The sequence below is a fragment of the Knufia obscura genome (assembly GCF_036327395.1).
Source record: "Knufia obscura strain CCFEE 5817 isolate CBS 148926 chromosome Unknown scaffold_1, whole genome shotgun sequence".
Lineage (NCBI taxonomy): Eukaryota > Fungi > Ascomycota > Eurotiomycetes > Chaetothyriales > Trichomeriaceae > Knufia > Knufia obscura.
In genome coordinates this window covers 575,783-595,358 of record NW_027042687.1, presented here as the reverse complement: position 1 = coordinate 595,358, position 19,576 = coordinate 575,783, and the positions used below count along the sequence as shown (strand labels likewise).

Here is a 19,576-nt window from a genome sequence, read left to right as displayed (position 1 = left end):
AGGTAGCGTCGAGCAATCCATTTGCCGTCTGTCAGGACTCTTTGTCGTTGACAGTCGTCCACTGAAGAAATTTGGTGAAGCTGACATGTACGTCAAATGTGATGGGTAGCCACTGTCGGTCATATACTCGGCCGCGGAGATCGCTCAACGTGAGTGTTCGGGCGATCCTGGCAGTCGTGTTCGACGTAACAGCCCCTCACAGCTGGAATTCGTGCTCAACCTTCGCTGCGTGACGCATGGACAAAGTTTATGGATGCTATGAAAGACATTCTTGACACCTCACCACGAATGACAGGGGATCGGTTGCCACACAAGAAAGGCGTTTGTGGGAAAAAACATGAATCTGTACCAGGGCAGATCTCACTCGGGTACCCGGCCCGGGGCCGGTGATGTCGGGCAAGGAGACTGTCAACATTGGTGTCAAATACACTCACTGAGGCCTAAGCCACGAGGATCAAAGGTCGCGGTGAGACTGAAGTAACAAGAAAGAGAACTCAGGATGAAGCGAAAGTGAAGCCACGAGACAACATGAAGCTAACAGGATACACACGGTCATTTGTTCTGATGGGGCCTTTTCCAATAGTTCAATTGACGAGAAGCGCTGGATGGGAGCCACAAGAAAGTCAGGCTGGGTTTGCACATCTCATCGTCCCGAATCTGAAACAGCTCCAGGAGGATGGACCGGTGCTGCACTGCCAGGACGTGGAACTCCTAAGACTCACGATGAACAAGAAGAAGTTGATTCGGTATAAAGTAGGCTGGGCCCTTCAAGCGCAAGGATAGACTACCTCTCCAGTCAATATAAGAAACTACGATATGTATACCACCCCCGCAGGATTGGTTGAAGGTATACTAGCACGATGCTTTGCGGTTAGATAGCATAATAGTGCGGAACTCAAGCGCTTCAGCGCTATCACACACTATAGCTTCGGAATAATAGGGAAACTGATAACGCTGCCTCTGACTGTGAATGGTCTGGCGCCACGACTATCAGAGCGGATGGTCAAAGAGCTGTAGTGAACAGACTGAGCGAAACAGGTCTAGCAGGCCGGTCTCGCTCAGGTACACGTCAGGAATGGCTAGATCGGCACCGGCACCCAACGAGTGGCATGCGTCAACGGGGTTACCACGGTGCAACTATGAGCCTTGCTTGCTAACCGTGAACGAAGATAGTGGCTACTGCGCACTTCACAGCAAAGAGATTCTCGCAGTCTGCAAGGAACACGACATCACGGATCTCGGCGACCTAGATGGCATGCCTCTGATCATACAGCGTGTGGAAATCAGAACGCTGCCACAACGTCACAGATTCTCTAGAATAGAGGCGATGGTAAGGAACATGTGTCTCCAAGACACATATCTGACAGTACGGGTGGATTGCGAATTCAGGAACCTCATCTTGCCAAAGGACCCAATACCTACGCAAACATGCTTGCGAACTATCTCAGGAGTCTTTACCAGTTATGTCATCGCCTTAGTCTTGCCAGACTTCACTCAATAGGCTGACTTCCCATCTTCGATATTCCCTTATTTGCCATATCCTCGACTCCTGTCTATCTTCATCTGTGAAGATCGCCACGTCGGGACATGTGGACCGGTCATGTTCTGCCTAACCGTATTCGACATATCCTGGACGACCACAGCATAACGTATAAGAATGTGTTCGATGTTCTATTTGCCCTTCGGTGGTGAGCCAATAGGCGTATTCGGTGGAGGCTTTGGTGGTTTGGGGTCTTTGAAGAAGCTTGTGCCAGTCTTGCGCCATAAAGTGGAAATCGTGTTTATCGATGTTTCGGTTCCTCTGGAAGGATCTCGCCGCTGATCCCTGTTCGAGGCTGTTGCAGAGTTGGTGAACAGCTACGTGGAGGCTGGTTTTATGAGAGCCGTCGTTCAGTGGAAGAGAGGAAAGTGCGTATGGTTCAACCAGGTGGTCAGCTCGAAGGACAAGTACAGTCGTCTTTATATCTCATGATGGCCACTGTTTGCTCCTAAGCATTATCTATCGCTGTTGTACATAGCGAGAACGAAAAGTGGTACAGACAAGTCACAAATGCAAACATTCCGAAGCAAGCGCGCAAAATCCCAAATTGTAGCCTCATTTTCGCATTCTCGAGCGACTTAAAAAAAAAAGTCGAGATGTCAACGATATCTTATCGATCCCTGGATCACTTCTCCCTTTCAGGACAGGTACACTGTATATGTCAGCGCGCTGTCTGGCCTGTGCTTATGTAAGCAGAATACTGGTCGTTCTTGTGTGTGAAGGCAGGTGCAACGCTAGGACCGACTGCCGACTATGATGGCCCAGAGGTCCTCAGATTCTAAGGTTTCAAGTTTGCTTGGCGTCATCTACTTAGGCGTCCTGAGTACAAGGTCATACTCCGTATTCCTGTTGTAAAAGTCGTCTTCCCAAGTTTTACTCTGCACGCAATATGCGGTTGACGACACATCTTGGATAGGTGAAGATACTGATAATGTCACTATTGAATCGTCTGCAACGTTGTTAACGAGAGCATACAAGGAGGTCAACTTTCTTTCGAGACCCTCTGTTCCTGCCAATCTTTTTAGCCCCGAAAGCCGGATAAGCGAGCGCAACATCTTCCAGATCCTATTGCTTACTTATCATGTACCTATTTATCGCGACCATCGTCTTCACATTTTGACCAGATAACACGAGATACCAGGAATATCGCAGAGTAGTCGGCATCGCATCTAGTTCTATTATGTCAGTTCTTGCGACTTGCAGTCTGCGATATGAGGGTACATCCTGATGAACGAAGGAAGAAGCATCACGCCAAAAGTCGGCTTGGCTGTCTAAGCTGCAAGCGGCGACACCTGAAATGCGATGAAGCACGGCCGAGCTGTTCGAGATGTATAGGTGACTTCGGTAAGTGCGACGGCTATGACATACCCAAAACGTGGGTCTTCCAGCCTTTGAGCAGCGGACCTACGACGGTCGCGGCTGGAGGCAGCTCCGATGGCTCGCCCATTTCCAACAGCGCATCCTCAAGCTATCGCACAGGGTCCATCTCAGGCAGCTCCCAAAGTTCTAAAAGTCCGAATAGCTCGCAAGGGTCGTTCACTTCACCTGAAGCAGAACACTCCAGACAGAAGCGATGGGCTCCAAAATCCAAAAGCGGATGTACAACGTGCAAGAAACGTCGTGTGAAATGCGATGAGAAACGACCAGCTTGCTCGCGCTGCATGACTACCGACCGTCAATGCGAATACGCGACGGCCCCCAAAGAAGAACCTGCGGAAGAGACACTGCCGGTTCCCGCGACTCAACGCAGGAAAGACCCGGACAAGGACCGTGGTCATATTGCAAAAATCTTGCATATCTGCAATAGCCCATATAAGACCCAGGCAGAGTACCAGACGTTCGTGCACTGGCAAAGCAGGACGGAAAGCTGCATGGTTATGTCAAGAAGCTTCGGCGATTTCAATATCCTTGGCGGAGCACTCCCTCAGGCGGCGTGGTCTTATGACTGTTTGAGGCATGGCCTGCTCTCAGCAGCTTCGGTCACGGCATCGATTGAGAAGTTTTCGCTCGGTGAGTTCAATGAGCGACAGGCCGTCATCGAGGCCGTCAAACAGAGCAGCCTTGCCATCAGCAGCATCTTCAATGAAAAACCGCCGCCAGAAGTCACCGTGCTGGTAGCATTCGTGTTCTGGTTCATGGAGGCATGGATGGGCTCATGGGACCGTGCAGTCATGCATTTGGAGAGTGCAGCGCGGATGTGCGAGCAAAGCTTCCCGAAAGGAGAAGTCAGTGAGGCTGTGGCGTGGTACGTCGCTGTTTGTGACGCGGGGGTCCCTGAGGCCCTGCGGACTCCCGAGATCCTGCAACTGGTGCAGAACGTGGACGACGTATCTGATGAGAACTTTCAGATTCGACTCTTATGGAGCATTCGGGAAGCTGCTGACGGCGTCGCCCTCCTCCAACAAGCGAGGAAGAAAGCAAGGCAAGTCAGATCAGAGGATAGCGATCAGTTCGACGCGATATTGGCTACACACCAAGCACAAATGAAGTTCATGTCTGAGAGATGGCAGCAGCATGCCAAATTGCAGCTTACCGTACCTGAACAGGACTTGCCCTCTCCGCCTAAAGTTCCAACGTACTCGAAGATTATGGAAATGGTGGACTATTTCGTCAACAACGATGAGAGATATGATTCTTTGGTTTTAGCAGTTTATCTCAAGATGATACAACGGTCGCTTCCACTGTTTGCCGCTGGAAAGAACATGGAGATCAGAAGAGATGCAGCGCTAAGCATACCGATCAAAATTGAACCTCTAGAACCAGGATCGCAGATCCACGAGATCGCACCTGATATGGCAGTCGCCGCTGTGAGCTGAACAGAGGGATCTTCGAATGAGCTCTGAGTCAATATATCCAAAAATGGGTCGAATCAGGTTGACAGATACTGAATGGGAACGGACATCAACTTGACAGGATCTGAGCTGCTGCGGACCAGCTGCACCACAGAAAATACAATCGTTGCGGAAGCCCCAATGCCGAAACGAACCCTTTTCGCGACAAGCGACTCTTCTTTGAAGCACCGAATCTACTATGCCGGGGAGTGCGCCAGTGCTTATGGGTGCATCTCCGGCCAGTTTGACATTGCGACAAAAACATGCTTCGCTAACTCTTGCCGAATTTGGAAAGCCCTTGAGTATGAGAAAAGTCTCGTGAGTGGAGCGATTGGATGACATGACATGAACGCGGGGATGCTTAGTACATATGCATCATCGAGCTCCTATTGCTCCATGGTATAACCACAAAGCACTCGAACAACGTCGACTCTAATTACTATCGACCTCACCTTTAATCTATACACCACAGCACTCCAGACCCCTGCCTCCGAACAGCAACAACACTCACCATGCACACCCTCGTCTGCCATCTCCTCGCCAAAGACGATGAGTCCATCGAGAAGATCCGCCGCAAGCTCATCGAAGCAGCACGAGTCTACAGAAAAGACAAAGAAACGGTCGACTGGCTTGTGATGCAGGACGTGCATAACCCGCGAAAGTTCACTATTGTCGAGAGATTCGAGAAGGAGAGTAGTCAGAAGTATCACCTTGAGAACCCTTATTGGAAGACTTTTGATCCTTATGTTGTGCCGTGAGTACTCCTGCTGTGACAATGCGTTCATCTGCATTCCCATCACCACCACCACCACCACCACGACACCACACAGATCTGACGAAGCTCATATCTTCATGGCTGGGAAGGACCCCTTACGTGGTTGTACACTCGAGATCAACCTTCCTGCAGCTCATGCTTGTGTATACATTAACCTTCGTTGGTTGATGGTGGCCACCTGAGTTAGAGTGAAGGTTGCGCTTCAGCTGGTTCACACCCTATCGAATCAGCGTGTGGCTCAATGTCTGCCTTCTTGTGTCTTAGCGGCCTTGCACGGCAACATTTCGACGGGCGATCTTGTGCTGACCCCATCCCTCGATTGCTAGGCTCCTCGAGAAACCGATTGAACTATTGCGGCACGAAGAGTTAGATACGAGCAAGGATGTGGAGCTCCTTTGAAGGTTGTTTCTACTTTGATAGAAATGCATGCGAACCAGAGATCTTAGGTTTTGATCTCTCTCAGTTGCACCTCACTTGAGCCTCACCTTACTTGAGCCTCACCTTACTTGAACCCTACTTCACTTGAACCTCACCTCACTTGAATCTCACCTCACCTTATCCTATTATCTTTCCGGTTGTCCAGCTTGTTATCTTCGCTTCGCCTCCTTCTCACCTACTTCGAGGTTCTATTATGAGTACGCAGATGCGACGCGAACGGTCCGTCAAAGGGAACTAGCGAGCAGCCGAGGGATGTCACGAACAGACGTACATATATTCCACGTAGAACGTTGGTGAACGTCGATACTGTAAGGCCACAGGGCCGGAAGCAAGGCAGGAGTCAACAGGTATGTGATTCTGAAGCTAGACCGTCTATCGTGGACGAGGAAATGTGAGGACTATATACCTCATGGGGCCCGTGCACCTGACAGATACTCATACCATAGCTGTTGACTGTCAAGCTGATCACGTAGAACGATGCGCCTGGACATCTTGGACCGTCTCAAGTCAACGCAGTCTCATACCGTCAACCCCAGCTTCAAACAATTACTAAAATCCTCAACCCTACCCACTTCCTCGGACCGTCAAGATCGCCACTTAGACATCATACCCCTCCAACGAACCCCGATAAGGCGGGTTCTGCAGATTCATATTCCTAGGCGGATACGGCTTCAACCCCTTCAAATCCCTCTTGCAGTTCGTTCCGGAGCCTCCCTTCCCATTATCACATCGCTTGCATTTCTCCTTGTCATTTGCTAACAGCTCACACGCGACTCGTTGGACCATGCAACCGCGACAAGGGGTCTTAGCGACTTCAGTCCCTGGTGGCGGATCTTTGTACTTGACCGGCGGGTTCGCGATGTATTTTCGTAGTGTGAGGATGCCGATGTCCTCTTCTGCTTCGCTGGTGGTTTGGGCCGGATTTCGATCACTCGTTTTGAACCAGGCTGATAGGTCGTTGGTGTCGTTGAAGGTGTTTGGGTCGTCGTCGTCGGAGATGTAGATTGCAGAAGGGCGTGCGCTGTGGGACATGCCGTAGGCCCTGGCGTACCCCTCAGATGCCGTCTCGTCTTCTAGGATCTCGTCGTCTGCGACGTCTACAACGTCCACGGTGTCATCCAAAGTGCGAGAAGCGCCTTCGAGTTTGTAGAGATAAGCCCGACTAGCATATGGCGTTGCACCTCGGAGGTCTGATGAACACTTCGCTCTGTGGCCACCTAAAGTGCATTCTCTGCACTCCGTGGACCCAGGCTGTCTGTGGCATCGCATTCTGAAGCGGAGACATCGCAAGCACGGAGGTATGGAGGCTGGAGGTAGAGGGCCATCGCCTCTCACGTTTGATCGTGGTGGTCTCGCCACGTAGTTGCGGAGCAGCTTCAGAGCTGGATCGTTCTCGTTGTAGTCGAAGAGCCTGGCAAGATCTGTCGTGCCGATGGGATCGGGCTGAGTGGGTTCGTCGTCAAAAGAGAATGCTTCTTCGGCACTGTCGCCTTCGGTCTCTTCCGTTGGAGGGCTCCCTTGGTCATCAGGAGTCCGGGAATCACCATACGTACCAATCTCGAAACCCGGCACTCTCGAATATGCGCGCCAATAGGGCTTGACACCTCTGAGGTCATCGGAGCATCTTCTCAATGCGTTGTTTGCACAAGATCTGCAGGATGCATCCGATTGATTGAATTTGACACACTAGATCCTCTGATTCACGCAGCGGCGACACGGGATCGTTTGGACATGGAGACCCTCCAGACGCTGACTGTTTGGCGGATGCCTTAGATACATCTGTAAGGCCACGAAGCCTGAGTCGCGTTTGTTGTAGTCGAAAAGTTCGAGTAGCCGCTCATCGTCTGGATCAGCTAGATCGGACTCAGCAACAGGGTCAGGCGGTGTCGGAAGGGTAGGTTCGTCGTCTTCGGTCTCAGGGTGTAGTTGTTCCACGCCTTCAGGCTGCACGTCGTCTGCGACATACTCTACCTCACCCTCCATTACCTCGACGAAGTTCGGTAGATAGCTATATCTAGTTAGGTAAGGGCGTACCCTACGAAGATCACTTCTGCAACGGATACCGACGCCTCCTTTTGTGCTGTAAGATATACACGGCCGTTCCTTGCCCTCAAGTCGTCTGTACGTTATTCTCTGAGACAAGCAGTACGCGCACGGGACCTCTGAGATGTCTGTTGTGTGCTTCGTCGCTGGCCGGTTCGAGAGGTATAGCCTCAGAGTCTTCGTACCTATGTCGCTCGGAGGAAGACCGAGACGACTTAGCGTGCGCGCTACGTCGACGTCCTCTCCACCTCGTCGTTCGCTGCTTTCGATTGTTTTGCTGCCGTGTGGACTCTGATCAACTGTCTTGCTGAGCATTGTTTGTGATGGCTTCTTCTAGATCAGATTTGTCCTTCGGCGGCCACCGGACTGATCAGGTGTAATGCCTGAAATGCTGCCTAATTCGATGCCTGGGAATGTACTGTAGCGCTTGGCATAAGGCTTTACACCTCTCAGATCGCGGTTGCAGGCGCCTTTCAGACCTTTCACGCAAGACCGACAGCTATATTTCGACCCATTGTCTCTTACACAGCATGGCTTCTGCTGGAGGCACCTTCTACAAGGAAAACGACAGGGTGCTGGACCAGGCAGAGCACTTCGGGGTGGGTGCTGCAGGTAGAGCTGCAAAGTCTGATAGCCACTGTCGTTCTTGTTGCCATCGAAAAGTGCAAGGATATCATCGTCATTGAGCCTGCGTTCCACTTCACTGCTGACATCTGAGGGGATGTCGTCTCCATAGGCAGCCGCGTAGTCAAGATCATCCGTCTCTTCTGCATCTTCTCCACTTGTTGAGGACCATATCCTGCCACCTTCATGTGCTGGCTGCGGGCCACCAGCGTCGCTGTTGGTAGCAATTGAAACATGATCCGCGAAATGGTTCTGTGCTTGCAGCTGTGCATCATGCGCGATCTTCTTCTTTTTGTTCGTCGGCACTGCGCCTGTCAGATCAGGATTGCACTTGATCCCTCGTGACTGACAGGCGTCACACTTGCCTGCAGGACCACAAGACTTGTAGCAAAACTGTGAGTTTGAGAAGCAATACCTACATGGGCGACGCTCTGGTGTCATGTGCATGTGGGCAGGTCCTTGCTTTTTGGGCAAGTACTTTGCGTACAGAACGAGTGGGTCTGTATGGGCGCCAGCTTCTTCGCCATCATCGTCAGTCACACCATTTGCGGCATCGAGCATACTCTCATGGAAGGCAGAGAAAGAATTGTCCTCAAAGTTGCCTTGCTGATGGTTGGGGAGATCTTTCGCATGTTGTCCATGACGATTCTGCTGCTTGAACTTGTACTGTCGAGGAATTGCGCCCGTCAGGTCGTGTTTGCATAGCATCTTGGTTGCGATGCAGCCGTCGCACGACTTCGCCATATCGTGTGACTTGTAGCAGATCTTGGAGTTGTAGAAACAATTACGGCAAGGTGGCCACTGGGTGCTTCTATACTCGTCTCGGGTCCGTTTCCTCTTCGGCAAGTATCTTCTGAAGCGAACCAGAGGATCGACATCAGTAACCATATCGTCTGTGTCTGTCTCGATCGTGACCGGGATAATGGACGCTGTTCTTTGTGATACGGTGGCCCCTCCAAGTTCTTTGGCATTGCGCTTTCGCAGGGCCTCAGTGTACCTCCAGGGTGTGACTCCGGTGAGATCCGGGTTGCACCGACTTTTGATCTTGCAAGTGTCACATGGTTGGTCCTGCCCTTTGGATCGACAACACCAATGGCCCTCGTAGAAACATTTCGAATGGTACATTTTCAAGTCTCTGATCGTTATTCAAGGTCTATGGACGGTCTGTGCTGCTACTAAAATCACCTTCACTAATCACCACGCCTGCCATACTGGATCGGGCGCTCTCTGCCTCACCATCTGAGCTCATATGGTTTTTTTGTGTTTTCTTGCCTGTCTGTCCATCTCTCCTTAAGCAATCATAACGTTCCAAAGCTCCGTAGCTCATGACCGTCCTTCTCATCACCTGGTTCGCCAATCCTGCCAATCGTCGATCAGTCTTCTTCGTCTTCATCGGCTTCCTCTTTGACGATCTCTTGCCCGTCTTGAATGGCAGCTGCCTCGGAGGAGAGGCCTTCGTCGTCGCTACCAACATCGTGCACGATCTGAGTACCACGTTCGGTCCGACCCAGCGAAGTATACATCAAGCTGGCTGGTCGATCCTTCTCCATCTGAACCATCAGAATGTCTTGTTTGCCGCTCTCATTGATCCATGAGTCATCTGTCTTAGTCACCTTGGCCAGATTGAACTGCTCGTCGGTCCATTTGGATGGATCGAAAGGATAGAACTCTGCTAGTGGGACTCGTCGGCATTCGATCGTCCTTCCGATGTAGTTGAAGCTGTTTGCCCACATTCTCTGATAAGCTCGTCGGACCTGGACCGCCATGTCACCATTGAGTGTCCATTGGCTAGAGTGTAGTTTGTCGATCTCCTTCTTCTGAGCCTCGGCAAGCGTTCGACCATGTCTGGCCATCTCCTCCATCTGGGTGATGACATCTGTGATGGTCACAGGAAAGTTGCCGAAGCCAGAGTAGTCGGTACCGTCCTCTGAGGCTTTGACCATCTTCCATAGTCCAGCTATCTCAGGATTGTCGATCGCATCGTTTGCATTGTGGAACGGTATACCTTGCGGTAGAGCCTTGTTCGTCTTCTGACTTTCGAAGACGAACCGGTACAGACTGTCATACCAACCTCGCTTAGGTGGAGCGACGACATCTTTTGCATGAATCTGAATACCCTCGATAGTTGATGCATCTCCTTTGATGACCTTCCATGCCTCGTCGGACGGACGGTCTGCGTTGTGAAGACCCGATCGTTCAATCTGACGGAATGCGTAATCGAGATCCACCGGATAGACATAAAGATAACTATCCTTGCGGATCGTTGCAAACACTGCTCGCTGCTCACCACTCTCGGCCATTAGACCGATGGGAATCTCCTGATCTCCACGATCTGGTGTCTCGAGCAGATTCTTCTTTGCCGATGCGAGCTTACCGTACCTCTCCTTCAACTTTCTGTTGATGGTGTACTCGTTCTTGACGAACTGCTGAGGCGACTTGACATTTGGTGTGCTCTGTTGCTGTTGGATCTGTGGGTTTGTCCATCCTTTGCGCGGCGGTGCCGGTGCAACGGTATCTGCTTCGTCGTAATCCCCATCGCCAAGTGCTGCAACAATCTGTGCAGCTTTCTTGGATGCGCTCGACGGTTGGCTCTGGGTCGTAGTTGGCGCGGGCTCTGCGCCCTTCCTGCGCTTCGTGTGGTCGGGAATGCGGTCTGGATCGTATGGCGAATCGTCAGGAAACTTCATTTTACCGCTGTCCACTTTGTACTTCAGCGGTCCTTTCGTCTGGTCAGTCAATTGCCCGTCATTCGTGAATCCGTGCTTCTTGAGCAGTGCGTTATTGCTGGTCCTGTTGCACCATCGGACATCGTCAACGAACGGCCTGAACGGTCCCTTCTTGTCGCCTCGGTCGCCTCGCAAACGACGGTCTATCGTGTCATAGTCCATCTTGCGTGCTTTGGCTGCGACGCCACCTTTGTTGCCGGTCTTCACCATTGCCGCGTCGGATTGTCGCCTGTGCTGACTGCTTCGACTGTTGGACGGCTCGTGTGTTTTCTTCGATCTGTGGCTGTTTTCGGCGGAGATGTATACAAGATATGGAAAGCAGTACCAGAGGGCAGTTGTGTAGAAGCAGAAGTTGTAAGTTGTGCGCAGGCAGGATTAGGAGTTGACGAGGCTGAAGTTCACTTCTGAAGCCTGTGCAAAACTTCACTTTCGCCGCTCTGTAAGTTTCACTTCTGCCGCTCTGTTCTGGATCGCTATTCCTCACTTGTGACAATCCACTCTGGATCGTCAACTCACTCCCGCCGGACCAGATGAAGTCCGTCTCTTGACCATCTCTGTTCGCTGTTCTTCTTCCATCACTACATAAGTCGAGAATCACTGAAATAGTCTCAGATCGGCATTATTACTACCCCTTATAACAATTATTGATGATATCCGCGATCGATGTAGTACAACGGTATGACTCGGCGGTGCTCCTCTCCGTCTGTATCTACCTAAGCTCGTTGACAGCTCTTTGGCGTGCTCGCACCTACCAGCAACCTACCCTTTGATATGTTCCTAGATCAATCTAATAGTTCACCATGCCGCTCTGTGGCCGCTTTCAACTGATCCCCTTGCTAACACATTGGTCCGCTGCTCCAAGCTCGATCCGCCGCAATATCGGTCTGTTGTCTGCAAAGCAGCTTGTAACCGGTAACGTGCCGATCGAACCATGCATAACATGAAGATGCGCTCGATTGAATACTGAATCCGCTGGATCATTACCATATTATACCTCGTAAGCACTCCGACCATGGCTCGCCTGATCTGATAACGGTCTGCTTTGTTGCACGTCGAGCCTTAGATTTGACTTGGAAGCCGTATGTTGCGGACCGCCTCTTCCATATGTTCACGGAAAGACACCAAAATGGGGTGAGTGGAACATCGCGTCGCATTCGTCGTCGTCAAGACTGCCGCTCCATCCACGCACTTACTGTTGCGACAATCTTCGTGGCTTTTCTGCCGGACAATGGTTTGTCCGTTACCGGTTGTCCTGTCATTTTATTGTCGACCACTAGACCTTCCTTGGCTCGAGGCTATGCTCACCTGACAGTGTATCAGATATGCTTACTGAGACTTAGCCATCCATGAGTGCCTAGATATCAGGTAGTGTGGCTAGCTCAATCTCGGTCTCTTCAGTCCCCTACTTGTACCACTATTTGTGCAATCTGAACCAGTTCGTTCCCCCGACTGGCCGTCCTTTCATAGAGAGGAGAGTATCGAAAACAGCGCGCCGACGTTCGAGCGTTCGAAGTCGACATCGAGAGGGTGTTTTTTTACTAGACTGAGGTCGCTGTCCGAGACCATGCCTTCCACAAATGCCGATCTCGCGTCTGCAGAGCGTCAACGAGTCGACGGCCTATGCTGCAGCATCCAGTAAGATGTGCCACCGTACCAGCATCATCATCTGAGTCAAGCTGTGCAGGGCTATCAGGGAGCGTTCACTCCACGAAGGAAGGGACTGCCGGTCCCCGGATACCTTCGCGGTTTGGTCGAGCGGCACTTGGTTGGCACAAACTGTTTCTGGAATTGGCAGGAGACCGTCTAACGTGGACTGCGTATCGGCCAGCTTCGAAAGTGTTCTTCTCGGTCATTTGCTCGAGTAGGTATGGACACGTTTCTGCCATCCATCGGCACATCGAATGACATCCTGTGTAGGTACAGTGCCCGTGTGCCTGTCCAGAATACTCCGACCTTCATTATGCGTAGCAAAGGATTCTGAATCTGTCGTTCCATGAGCAGCACTTCGAAGCGTCGGAAAGCATGTATCGTTCAGCAACGTGGACCGTATGCACCTGCCCTCATCCAGTGTCGGTACGATATCTACCTATGCCAGTCCGTCGTTCCAATGCCTCTAGACACGAGGATCTCGGTGAACCCTCGCTTCATTGACCTTCACCTTGAACGTCACACAAGAACAGGCGAGAGCATCTTATCTGATGAGTTGGTCTTTCCTCGTCCATGGCTTGGACAGCGCATTGAGTGCAGAGCATGTCTTCCTGGGCTCCCATCGATGTCGACCAAAGTTGTGATCGTAGTACTTGCTGTGACATTCCATTGGATAGGAGCGTTCCCTTTGGCGGTGCCGATACATCCGAGGCTTCTTCGCATTGTGCTGTTGACTTCCGGCGCAAAACATAAATTGTGTATCCATCCATCCAGCAAGTGTGAGATCTGACGGACCAGATGTCCGAGATGCGCCATACACAGCTCTATCGATCCATACCACATCTCTGCTAGGACTAGCACCATTGACAAGACTGTTACTGCAAGGCTTCGTCACAGAGTGTAAGACTCGTGTCTTCAGACTCACGATCTTTCACGTAGTATATCATGACACCGAAGCCATCGTGTGAAGCATGGACATTTGTACACAAGACACTGTTGCCAATTTGGACAGTCGGACATGGATGGTCAGCTGAAGCATCGTGCCATATTCAAAAGACGGCTTAGTGCTTATGGTAGCCATCTAAGTAGCCGGATATGATGGTCAGACGAAGCATTTGTGCCATCATCAGAGAAGGCTGAGGAATGCTTATGGACGCCATCCATCCAGCCAAACATGATAGTAAGTCGATCCCCAGGAGGCTGCGGATTGCATAGAAGTTGGATAGTCAAATATGATGACTGTAGAGAACCGCCTTTGGCTGAGCGCCTCGTGAACGGGCTCAGTACGGCGATCTTCCCGCTTATGCAATGCATCCGATCGCGTGGGCTGGCTTGTGTATTTTTCTGCTTTAGTGCGCACTCCGAGGACGATACGATAGTCAAGTCCTTGCAGGTTTGAGAAGCCCTTGCTGCCTGATCGTTTCGTTTATCCCTAACCAGTCGTGTTCTAATCCCGTCCGCTATCCGTCCTCTTGTTTGTGCCGAGAAGTAGTCGATAGACGCTATGGATCGGTCAAGGGGGCATGACGTCCGGCGCGTAGTACCAGTGCTGGCTGTAGGTGGACTGCTTACCTATCCAGTATCCGACCAAGAATGATAACAGACATATAGGCAACGTCAGTAAGAGTTGCACAGTCTTAGCAGTTCGTCAATCTATCTCTCGACATCAGGCGGACAGCTAGAAGAGCTTTGTGGAATGATAGCAATCGCTTTGGCGCACAGGCTTTGGATGATGGTCAGCTTATGACGATCAATTTGGTATGTCTATCGCCTAAGGACGTATAGCATCAACGGTCAGGGTCATGAATGACGCTCTGCTGTATTAGGTTATAGAGCTGAGGACGGAGTTCTTCGATTGACAGCCTCTGATATACAAACTGCTCGCGGCATGTACATGGTCCGCGAACGCCGGTCAGTTGATATGCCTATCGACACTTCATCAGACAGCGCATACTGTATATCTATGTCGTGCGCATTGGCGTCGTGTTGCCTGCAGTGAAGACTGTCTCTACCATCGCAACGAACCATAATCGGAAGTAGTCTCGCTCGCACGGCTCGCGTGGTTGGTCGTCTCTCGCTTCGGGACCTCTGTGTTCTAGATCGCATCAAGATCGGCACTTATCCTGCTTCCGGCCTGTCGTTGTACCAGATGAGGACGGCCCTACCCACAACCTTGCGGCAACTGCCCTCTTCAGAGTGTTTCTCGTCTCGCATGAGCGTTACCATGCATCATCACATTATTTCCGATTGACACTTCTTGACGAACCTCAGTCTCGAAGAGGATGGACAAGCTCATTAAGCTCTCATCTCGGCGTGGAGGTGGACGGTCGATCGGCAAAGCCCAAAAGCACTGGTTGTGCCGCTCGAACTTGCTAATTTTCATCGGATGGTCACGGTCAGTCTAGATTCTGTCGGAGATGTGGTTTCCGATTGAATGTGACCGACATGCTCGTCATACTTCGAGGAAAACCTGACCGTGGCCGCGCACCAGCGATTGCTGCAACGAACCATCCTGCTACGCCTAAGCTGAAGTAATTCGTTTCAGAAGTTGTTTCTCTCGGCCTACTGAGTGCTCTCCGCTCCAAGTCGGATAGGAACTCGGAACCTGCGTCTGACGTTGTAGTCGCTCCGTCCTAGCTTCATCTGTTTCGCGATTCTGTTATGCGGATAGGCTCTAGGTAGAATAGGCACTTGAGCATTACCCACTGACGGAGGCTTGTGACGCTCCAGCTAAGCAGAAGGGCAGTCGGCTCTGACTTAGTACGTCAACTCGGGGGAGCATCGTGCACCGATTGGCGAGCTTCTTACAGATGTAGCTAACTTGATGGTGGTAGGATCGCTATTTCCTACGCAGACAGTTATTCTATGGCGATACAAGAGAAAGTCGTGGGTTTGCGGAGCGGGATCTGGGTTAGACCGCTCCACCAACTAACAACAATTCTATGCTAGCGCTGGAGGACCGACGAGACTTCGATTGTTCGATCATTTTCTACAGTGACGGACCGTTAGTCTACAACTACGCTTTGTGGCGATCCGCTCCTAGCGTCATAAAGTTCGACTCAAATCTATTGTATAACGATGGATCGCTAGTATAGAAATGCTTTTCGTAACGATCTAAGTCGCGGATTGTAAGGAGAATACTTAGAACGAGCGCGAGTTCACGCTTTACAACGATCCTTTTCGACAGATTAGATGGGCAAACACAATGATTAGTCAGGCGGTTAGGAACAGCTTCGTAACGATCTAAATTTAAAATTATAACGATGAATATACAGATCGCTGGTGAGTCTGCAGCTCTATGACGATCTACTCGGGAGGTCAAATAGATGGGCACACGAATCGACGGCGGTTCTGCAACCATAGCTTCGTGACGATCCACTTCTGTAAGTCCACTTCTAGTCGTGGCAGACATGTCGGCGGACTGCCTAAAGCCTTCCCATAGCTCAGTGCTGGCTCAGAGCTCGAATCAAACTGTGGGACTTAGTCGTGGGCAGAATTTGGGTCTTCAGCCTCGTCGCCAAGTCTCATTTGGTAGCTCACTTGGCAGTGTTCTCGCCTCACTTCACTTCTGACGGTCCACGTCTGGGTAGCTCACTTTCTCATCACCTCACCTCACTTTACTTTGTGACGATCCTGCTTTTCGCTACTTGCCGGCTACTGCTCAATATGGATAGGCAGGTCCGCATGATGATTATAGGCAATCTATTATTGACGGTCTATGATGCACCATGACCGATGGGCATATGACCATCGCAACTAGCGTAGCGGGACTTCTTATTTCATGCTATATGGCTGTCAATACTGGTGAACAGTACGATATGCTGTACTCATATTAACGTCCGATGACTGTCTCTCAAGCATATCGTCAACCACGATGGTGGTTCTACCACATATTGTCTGTCCCAAAAGCTCTCACATCACACCACCATACTGTCACACCATCATTTCGCCACATCCTCACACCGTCACATGGTCGACCGTTTCCACCTACTCCCGTTTTCTCTTCATGGCAGGACGTCGCTTCTCATCGTCACCCTCAAGCTTCACACAGTATCCACGGTACGATTCTCTGATAGCGGTCTCTTCTCTCACTTTCTTCTTGTATAGCTCCGCCATGTCGCGCACTGCATGGTATCCGGTAGCGCATCGTGATTCAGCCAGCACCATTGACTGTCTGGAAAGTATATAGGGTACAGTGCGTCGAGACGACAGCAGTAGCCGGTCAAGAAGGTTTTGTATGCCATACACAGTCTGACGGTCTGATCGCGTGGTGGGAGCGTGTCACAGAAGGGCCTGAGATGATCCCAGTCGCAGTAGTTGACGGACCACTCGATCATCGTATGATGTGGTTTGATATGGGTCTCCAGAGATTGTCGCAGTTCGTCTTCCTCAGCTTGAGACAGTGCGTTGCGAGGCAAGGATCTTGACATCTGCACGTTTGCCGAGGTTGCCTTCCAATGGACGAGTATATTCCGGCGACCGTCAAGCACGGCCACTTGGGTGAGGATCTCGGCCTCATCGACCGGGTTATACTGATACTCAGTATCGACGAAGCGTTCATCGTCAGGGTTCCCATCGATCAGTGCTCGACCGTCGGGGCTTGGCTTTCCCACAACCTTGTCCCGGACCTTCTTCTTCTCATCGTTGGTCATGGCAATGGTCCTGCTGTTGCGACTGCGTCTAGCTTCGTCCGCTACTTTCTCCATGAAGTGATGAACACACCTCACGCCGCCTTGATCGGTGAGCAGAGCTGGCGGTGCAACACAGTATGGCGACTTTGCGCAAGCTGCACGACCGTCGATTTGGCGGTTACGCAGGAAGTAATATTTGCAAAATCCGTCTAGTGCGTAACACTTAGAGCAGCGGTTGGCATATGCGACCGTCACCTTCTCGATGACGCCCTTAGTAAGCTGCTTGTGCCTCAGAGATGCAGTGTCCAGAGTGAGAATGCTGTCTGACTGACCGTGTGGGCAGGGTTTGTCCCACTGATTAACGTCGGCGTAACCTGCACATGGCTTTGGATTGTCGTTGAAGTATTTGAGTTCTGTCTGAGTGAATTTCTGGTTATACTGCCGGTTAATTCGTGTATCCCTGTCCGTGAATGGTCGAAAGCAGTGTCGTTGGTTGACAAAGTATCTGAAGGCCTCAGCATCGTTGTCAACGGCCTCGAATAATGCGCTAGCATCGACACTGCCACTGTCGTCGACGATCTCTGCTTTGACAACAACTGTGTCAGGCCCGCTAGCAGCAGTCGGGGCGGTCTCATCTCTATTGTCGGTGGGGAGATCGACGACTTCGACTCCGCCGATGAAATTTCGTCTGACATCTGCTTGAGCGGTCCTCAGAACGGGCTCCGGTGCGTGTACCTGAACCAGATCTTGGTCGTACAACTTCATGATATCCTCTACGACCGCCGTTCTTGTGTGTAGACCGTCTCCTGTCATGCGTGGTGTCGTAGTGACGATCTCTTGCATAACACCGCGAAGTGTAGTCCATGCTTTCATACCTCGAAGCTTGAAAACGAACTCGATTTGTGCTTGACCGTCGTCTGTCTGTATACGAACTTTAGGATCGACCCACCTATCTTTTCGAGTGATCTCAACAGCTGAATAGATAGTCGATAGAGGCAGCCAGTCACAACTAGCGTAGCTACCGCCATGATCGTAGGTCTTAACTGGACGACTGTCAACAACGACAAGCCCTGATAGACGATCGATGAACTGCTTGACGGTCACTGCATTTTGCTTATCCCAGCAGGTGTGTAGCCAGCCATCTTCGACGATCTGATAACAGAAATTCTTCTGACGAGGTGTTGGACCGTAGTCCGCGATGATCGGGGTAAAACAGCTCTGTTTCGTACTGTTACTGTCCAAGTAGTCGATAAAGAGACCGTAGCATATGTCAAGACGGCTTCCTGTATAGTTGATCTTTGACGGTGTGACCTTGACGATGAATGGACACTCTGCAACGATCATCTCTGCTAGTGTGTCGATGGAACAATCCCACCACTTCTGTCGGAAGTCTTGCTTTTCTCTGCCTAGGACGGTCGAGGTAGTGTCAGGTCTGCTGAACAAAGGTGAACCGTTATTTGGTACCGGTGTAGACATGTTCTGACATCTGGGAAAAGCGTTGTTGAGAGACGGTCTCAGATCGTTCTTTATCAGGTCTTTGATCTTTCTAGCGGCAGATGGATAGCCTTTGCTGTTCAAAGGGACGGCGTCCGGACGGTCATGAACGAAGCGACGGTGTGCAAAGGCAAAACTGGCGTTGATAGCTGCGAATTCTGAGGTCTGTCTAGTCTTAGGCCACAATGATGGTGCCATGACGACCGACGTGCAGTAGCTCAACAAATGGCTGGTATAGCAGAAGAGACGGCCTCCGAGAGATGACAAGACTGTCTGAAAGAGATGACAAGACGATCTGAGAGAGGTGACAAGACGGTCTGAAAGAGGTGAGAAGATGCTCTGAGAGAGATAAGAAGACTGTCTGCGGATTGAGCTGAAGAACTTACAATGGCGGAAAGTCTGTTAGAACTCGGCAAGAGCGATGCGTCCGCTGGAAGGTGCGCGTCAGACCAGATTATTGACGTAAGCAGACGCGCTATGCGCTCCTGCCATGACTGTCGAGTACTGAGGCAGGAGCGACTGCTGGAAGCCGGCGCCGTCCCTGGAGGAAGGCAGGTCCGGGACGGCGCCGAAGAAATGTCGGTCAGTTAGAAGAAGGTCGCCGCCGCCCCTGGATGAAACAGACCAGGGACGGCGACGAAAGAGCGTCGTTTGAAGAGAGGTCGCCGCCGCCCCTAGAGAGACTGGCTAGGGACGGCGACGGAAGAGCGTCGGTCAGTCGAATCGATATCGCCGCCCTCCCCGGAAGAGGGGGGCCAGGGAGGGCGTCGAAAGAGCATAAGGAAAGGAAGAAAGAGAAAGAATTGAATGGCTGAGAGACATATATA

General features: G+C 51.2%; 6 protein-coding genes across 6 annotated transcripts; 2 read left to right on the top strand and 4 right to left on the bottom strand.

The window, feature by feature from the left end:
* Positions 1-3,201: 3,201 nt before the first annotated feature.
* PMZ80_000220 (uncharacterized protein) lies at positions 3,202-4,356 on the top strand (the record flags this gene model as incomplete). The annotated part of the gene is made up of 1 exon (XM_064868674.1): positions 3,202-4,356. The coding sequence occupies one exon, from the start codon at positions 3,202-3,204 to the stop codon at positions 4,354-4,356; it is 1,155 nt and encodes a 384-aa protein (XP_064734171.1).
* A 527-nt stretch (positions 4,357-4,883) lies between these two features.
* PMZ80_000219 (uncharacterized protein) lies at positions 4,884-5,129 on the top strand (the record flags this gene model as incomplete). The annotated part of the gene is made up of 1 exon (XM_064868673.1): positions 4,884-5,129. The coding sequence occupies one exon, from the start codon at positions 4,884-4,886 to the stop codon at positions 5,127-5,129; it is 246 nt and encodes an 81-aa protein (XP_064734170.1).
* A 1,052-nt stretch (positions 5,130-6,181) lies between these two features.
* On the bottom strand, positions 6,182-7,942 carry PMZ80_000218 (uncharacterized protein; the record flags this gene model as incomplete). Its single annotated transcript, XM_064868672.1, has 3 exons — positions 6,182-7,235; positions 7,362-7,592; positions 7,680-7,942. 3 exons carry the CDS (start codon positions 7,940-7,942, stop codon positions 6,182-6,184), a joined length of 1,548 nt encoding a protein of 515 aa, XP_064734169.1.
* An 18-nt stretch (positions 7,943-7,960) lies between these two features.
* Positions 7,961-9,139, bottom strand: PMZ80_000217 (uncharacterized protein; the record flags this gene model as incomplete). Its single annotated transcript, XM_064868671.1, has 1 exon — positions 7,961-9,139. The coding sequence occupies one exon, from the start codon at positions 9,137-9,139 to the stop codon at positions 7,961-7,963; it is 1,179 nt and encodes a 392-aa protein (XP_064734168.1).
* A 485-nt stretch (positions 9,140-9,624) lies between these two features.
* PMZ80_000216 (uncharacterized protein) lies at positions 9,625-11,187 on the bottom strand (the record flags this gene model as incomplete). Its single annotated transcript, XM_064868670.1, has 1 exon — positions 9,625-11,187. One exon carries the CDS (start codon positions 11,185-11,187, stop codon positions 9,625-9,627), a length of 1,563 nt encoding a protein of 520 aa, XP_064734167.1.
* Positions 11,188-16,611: 5,424 nt separating this feature from the next.
* Positions 16,612-18,947, bottom strand: PMZ80_000215 (uncharacterized protein; the record flags this gene model as incomplete). The annotated part of the gene is made up of 2 exons (XM_064868669.1): positions 16,612-16,748; positions 16,796-18,947. The coding sequence occupies 2 exons, from the start codon at positions 18,945-18,947 to the stop codon at positions 16,612-16,614; spliced, it is 2,289 nt and encodes a 762-aa protein (XP_064734166.1).
* Positions 18,948-19,576: the final 629 nt, after the last annotated feature.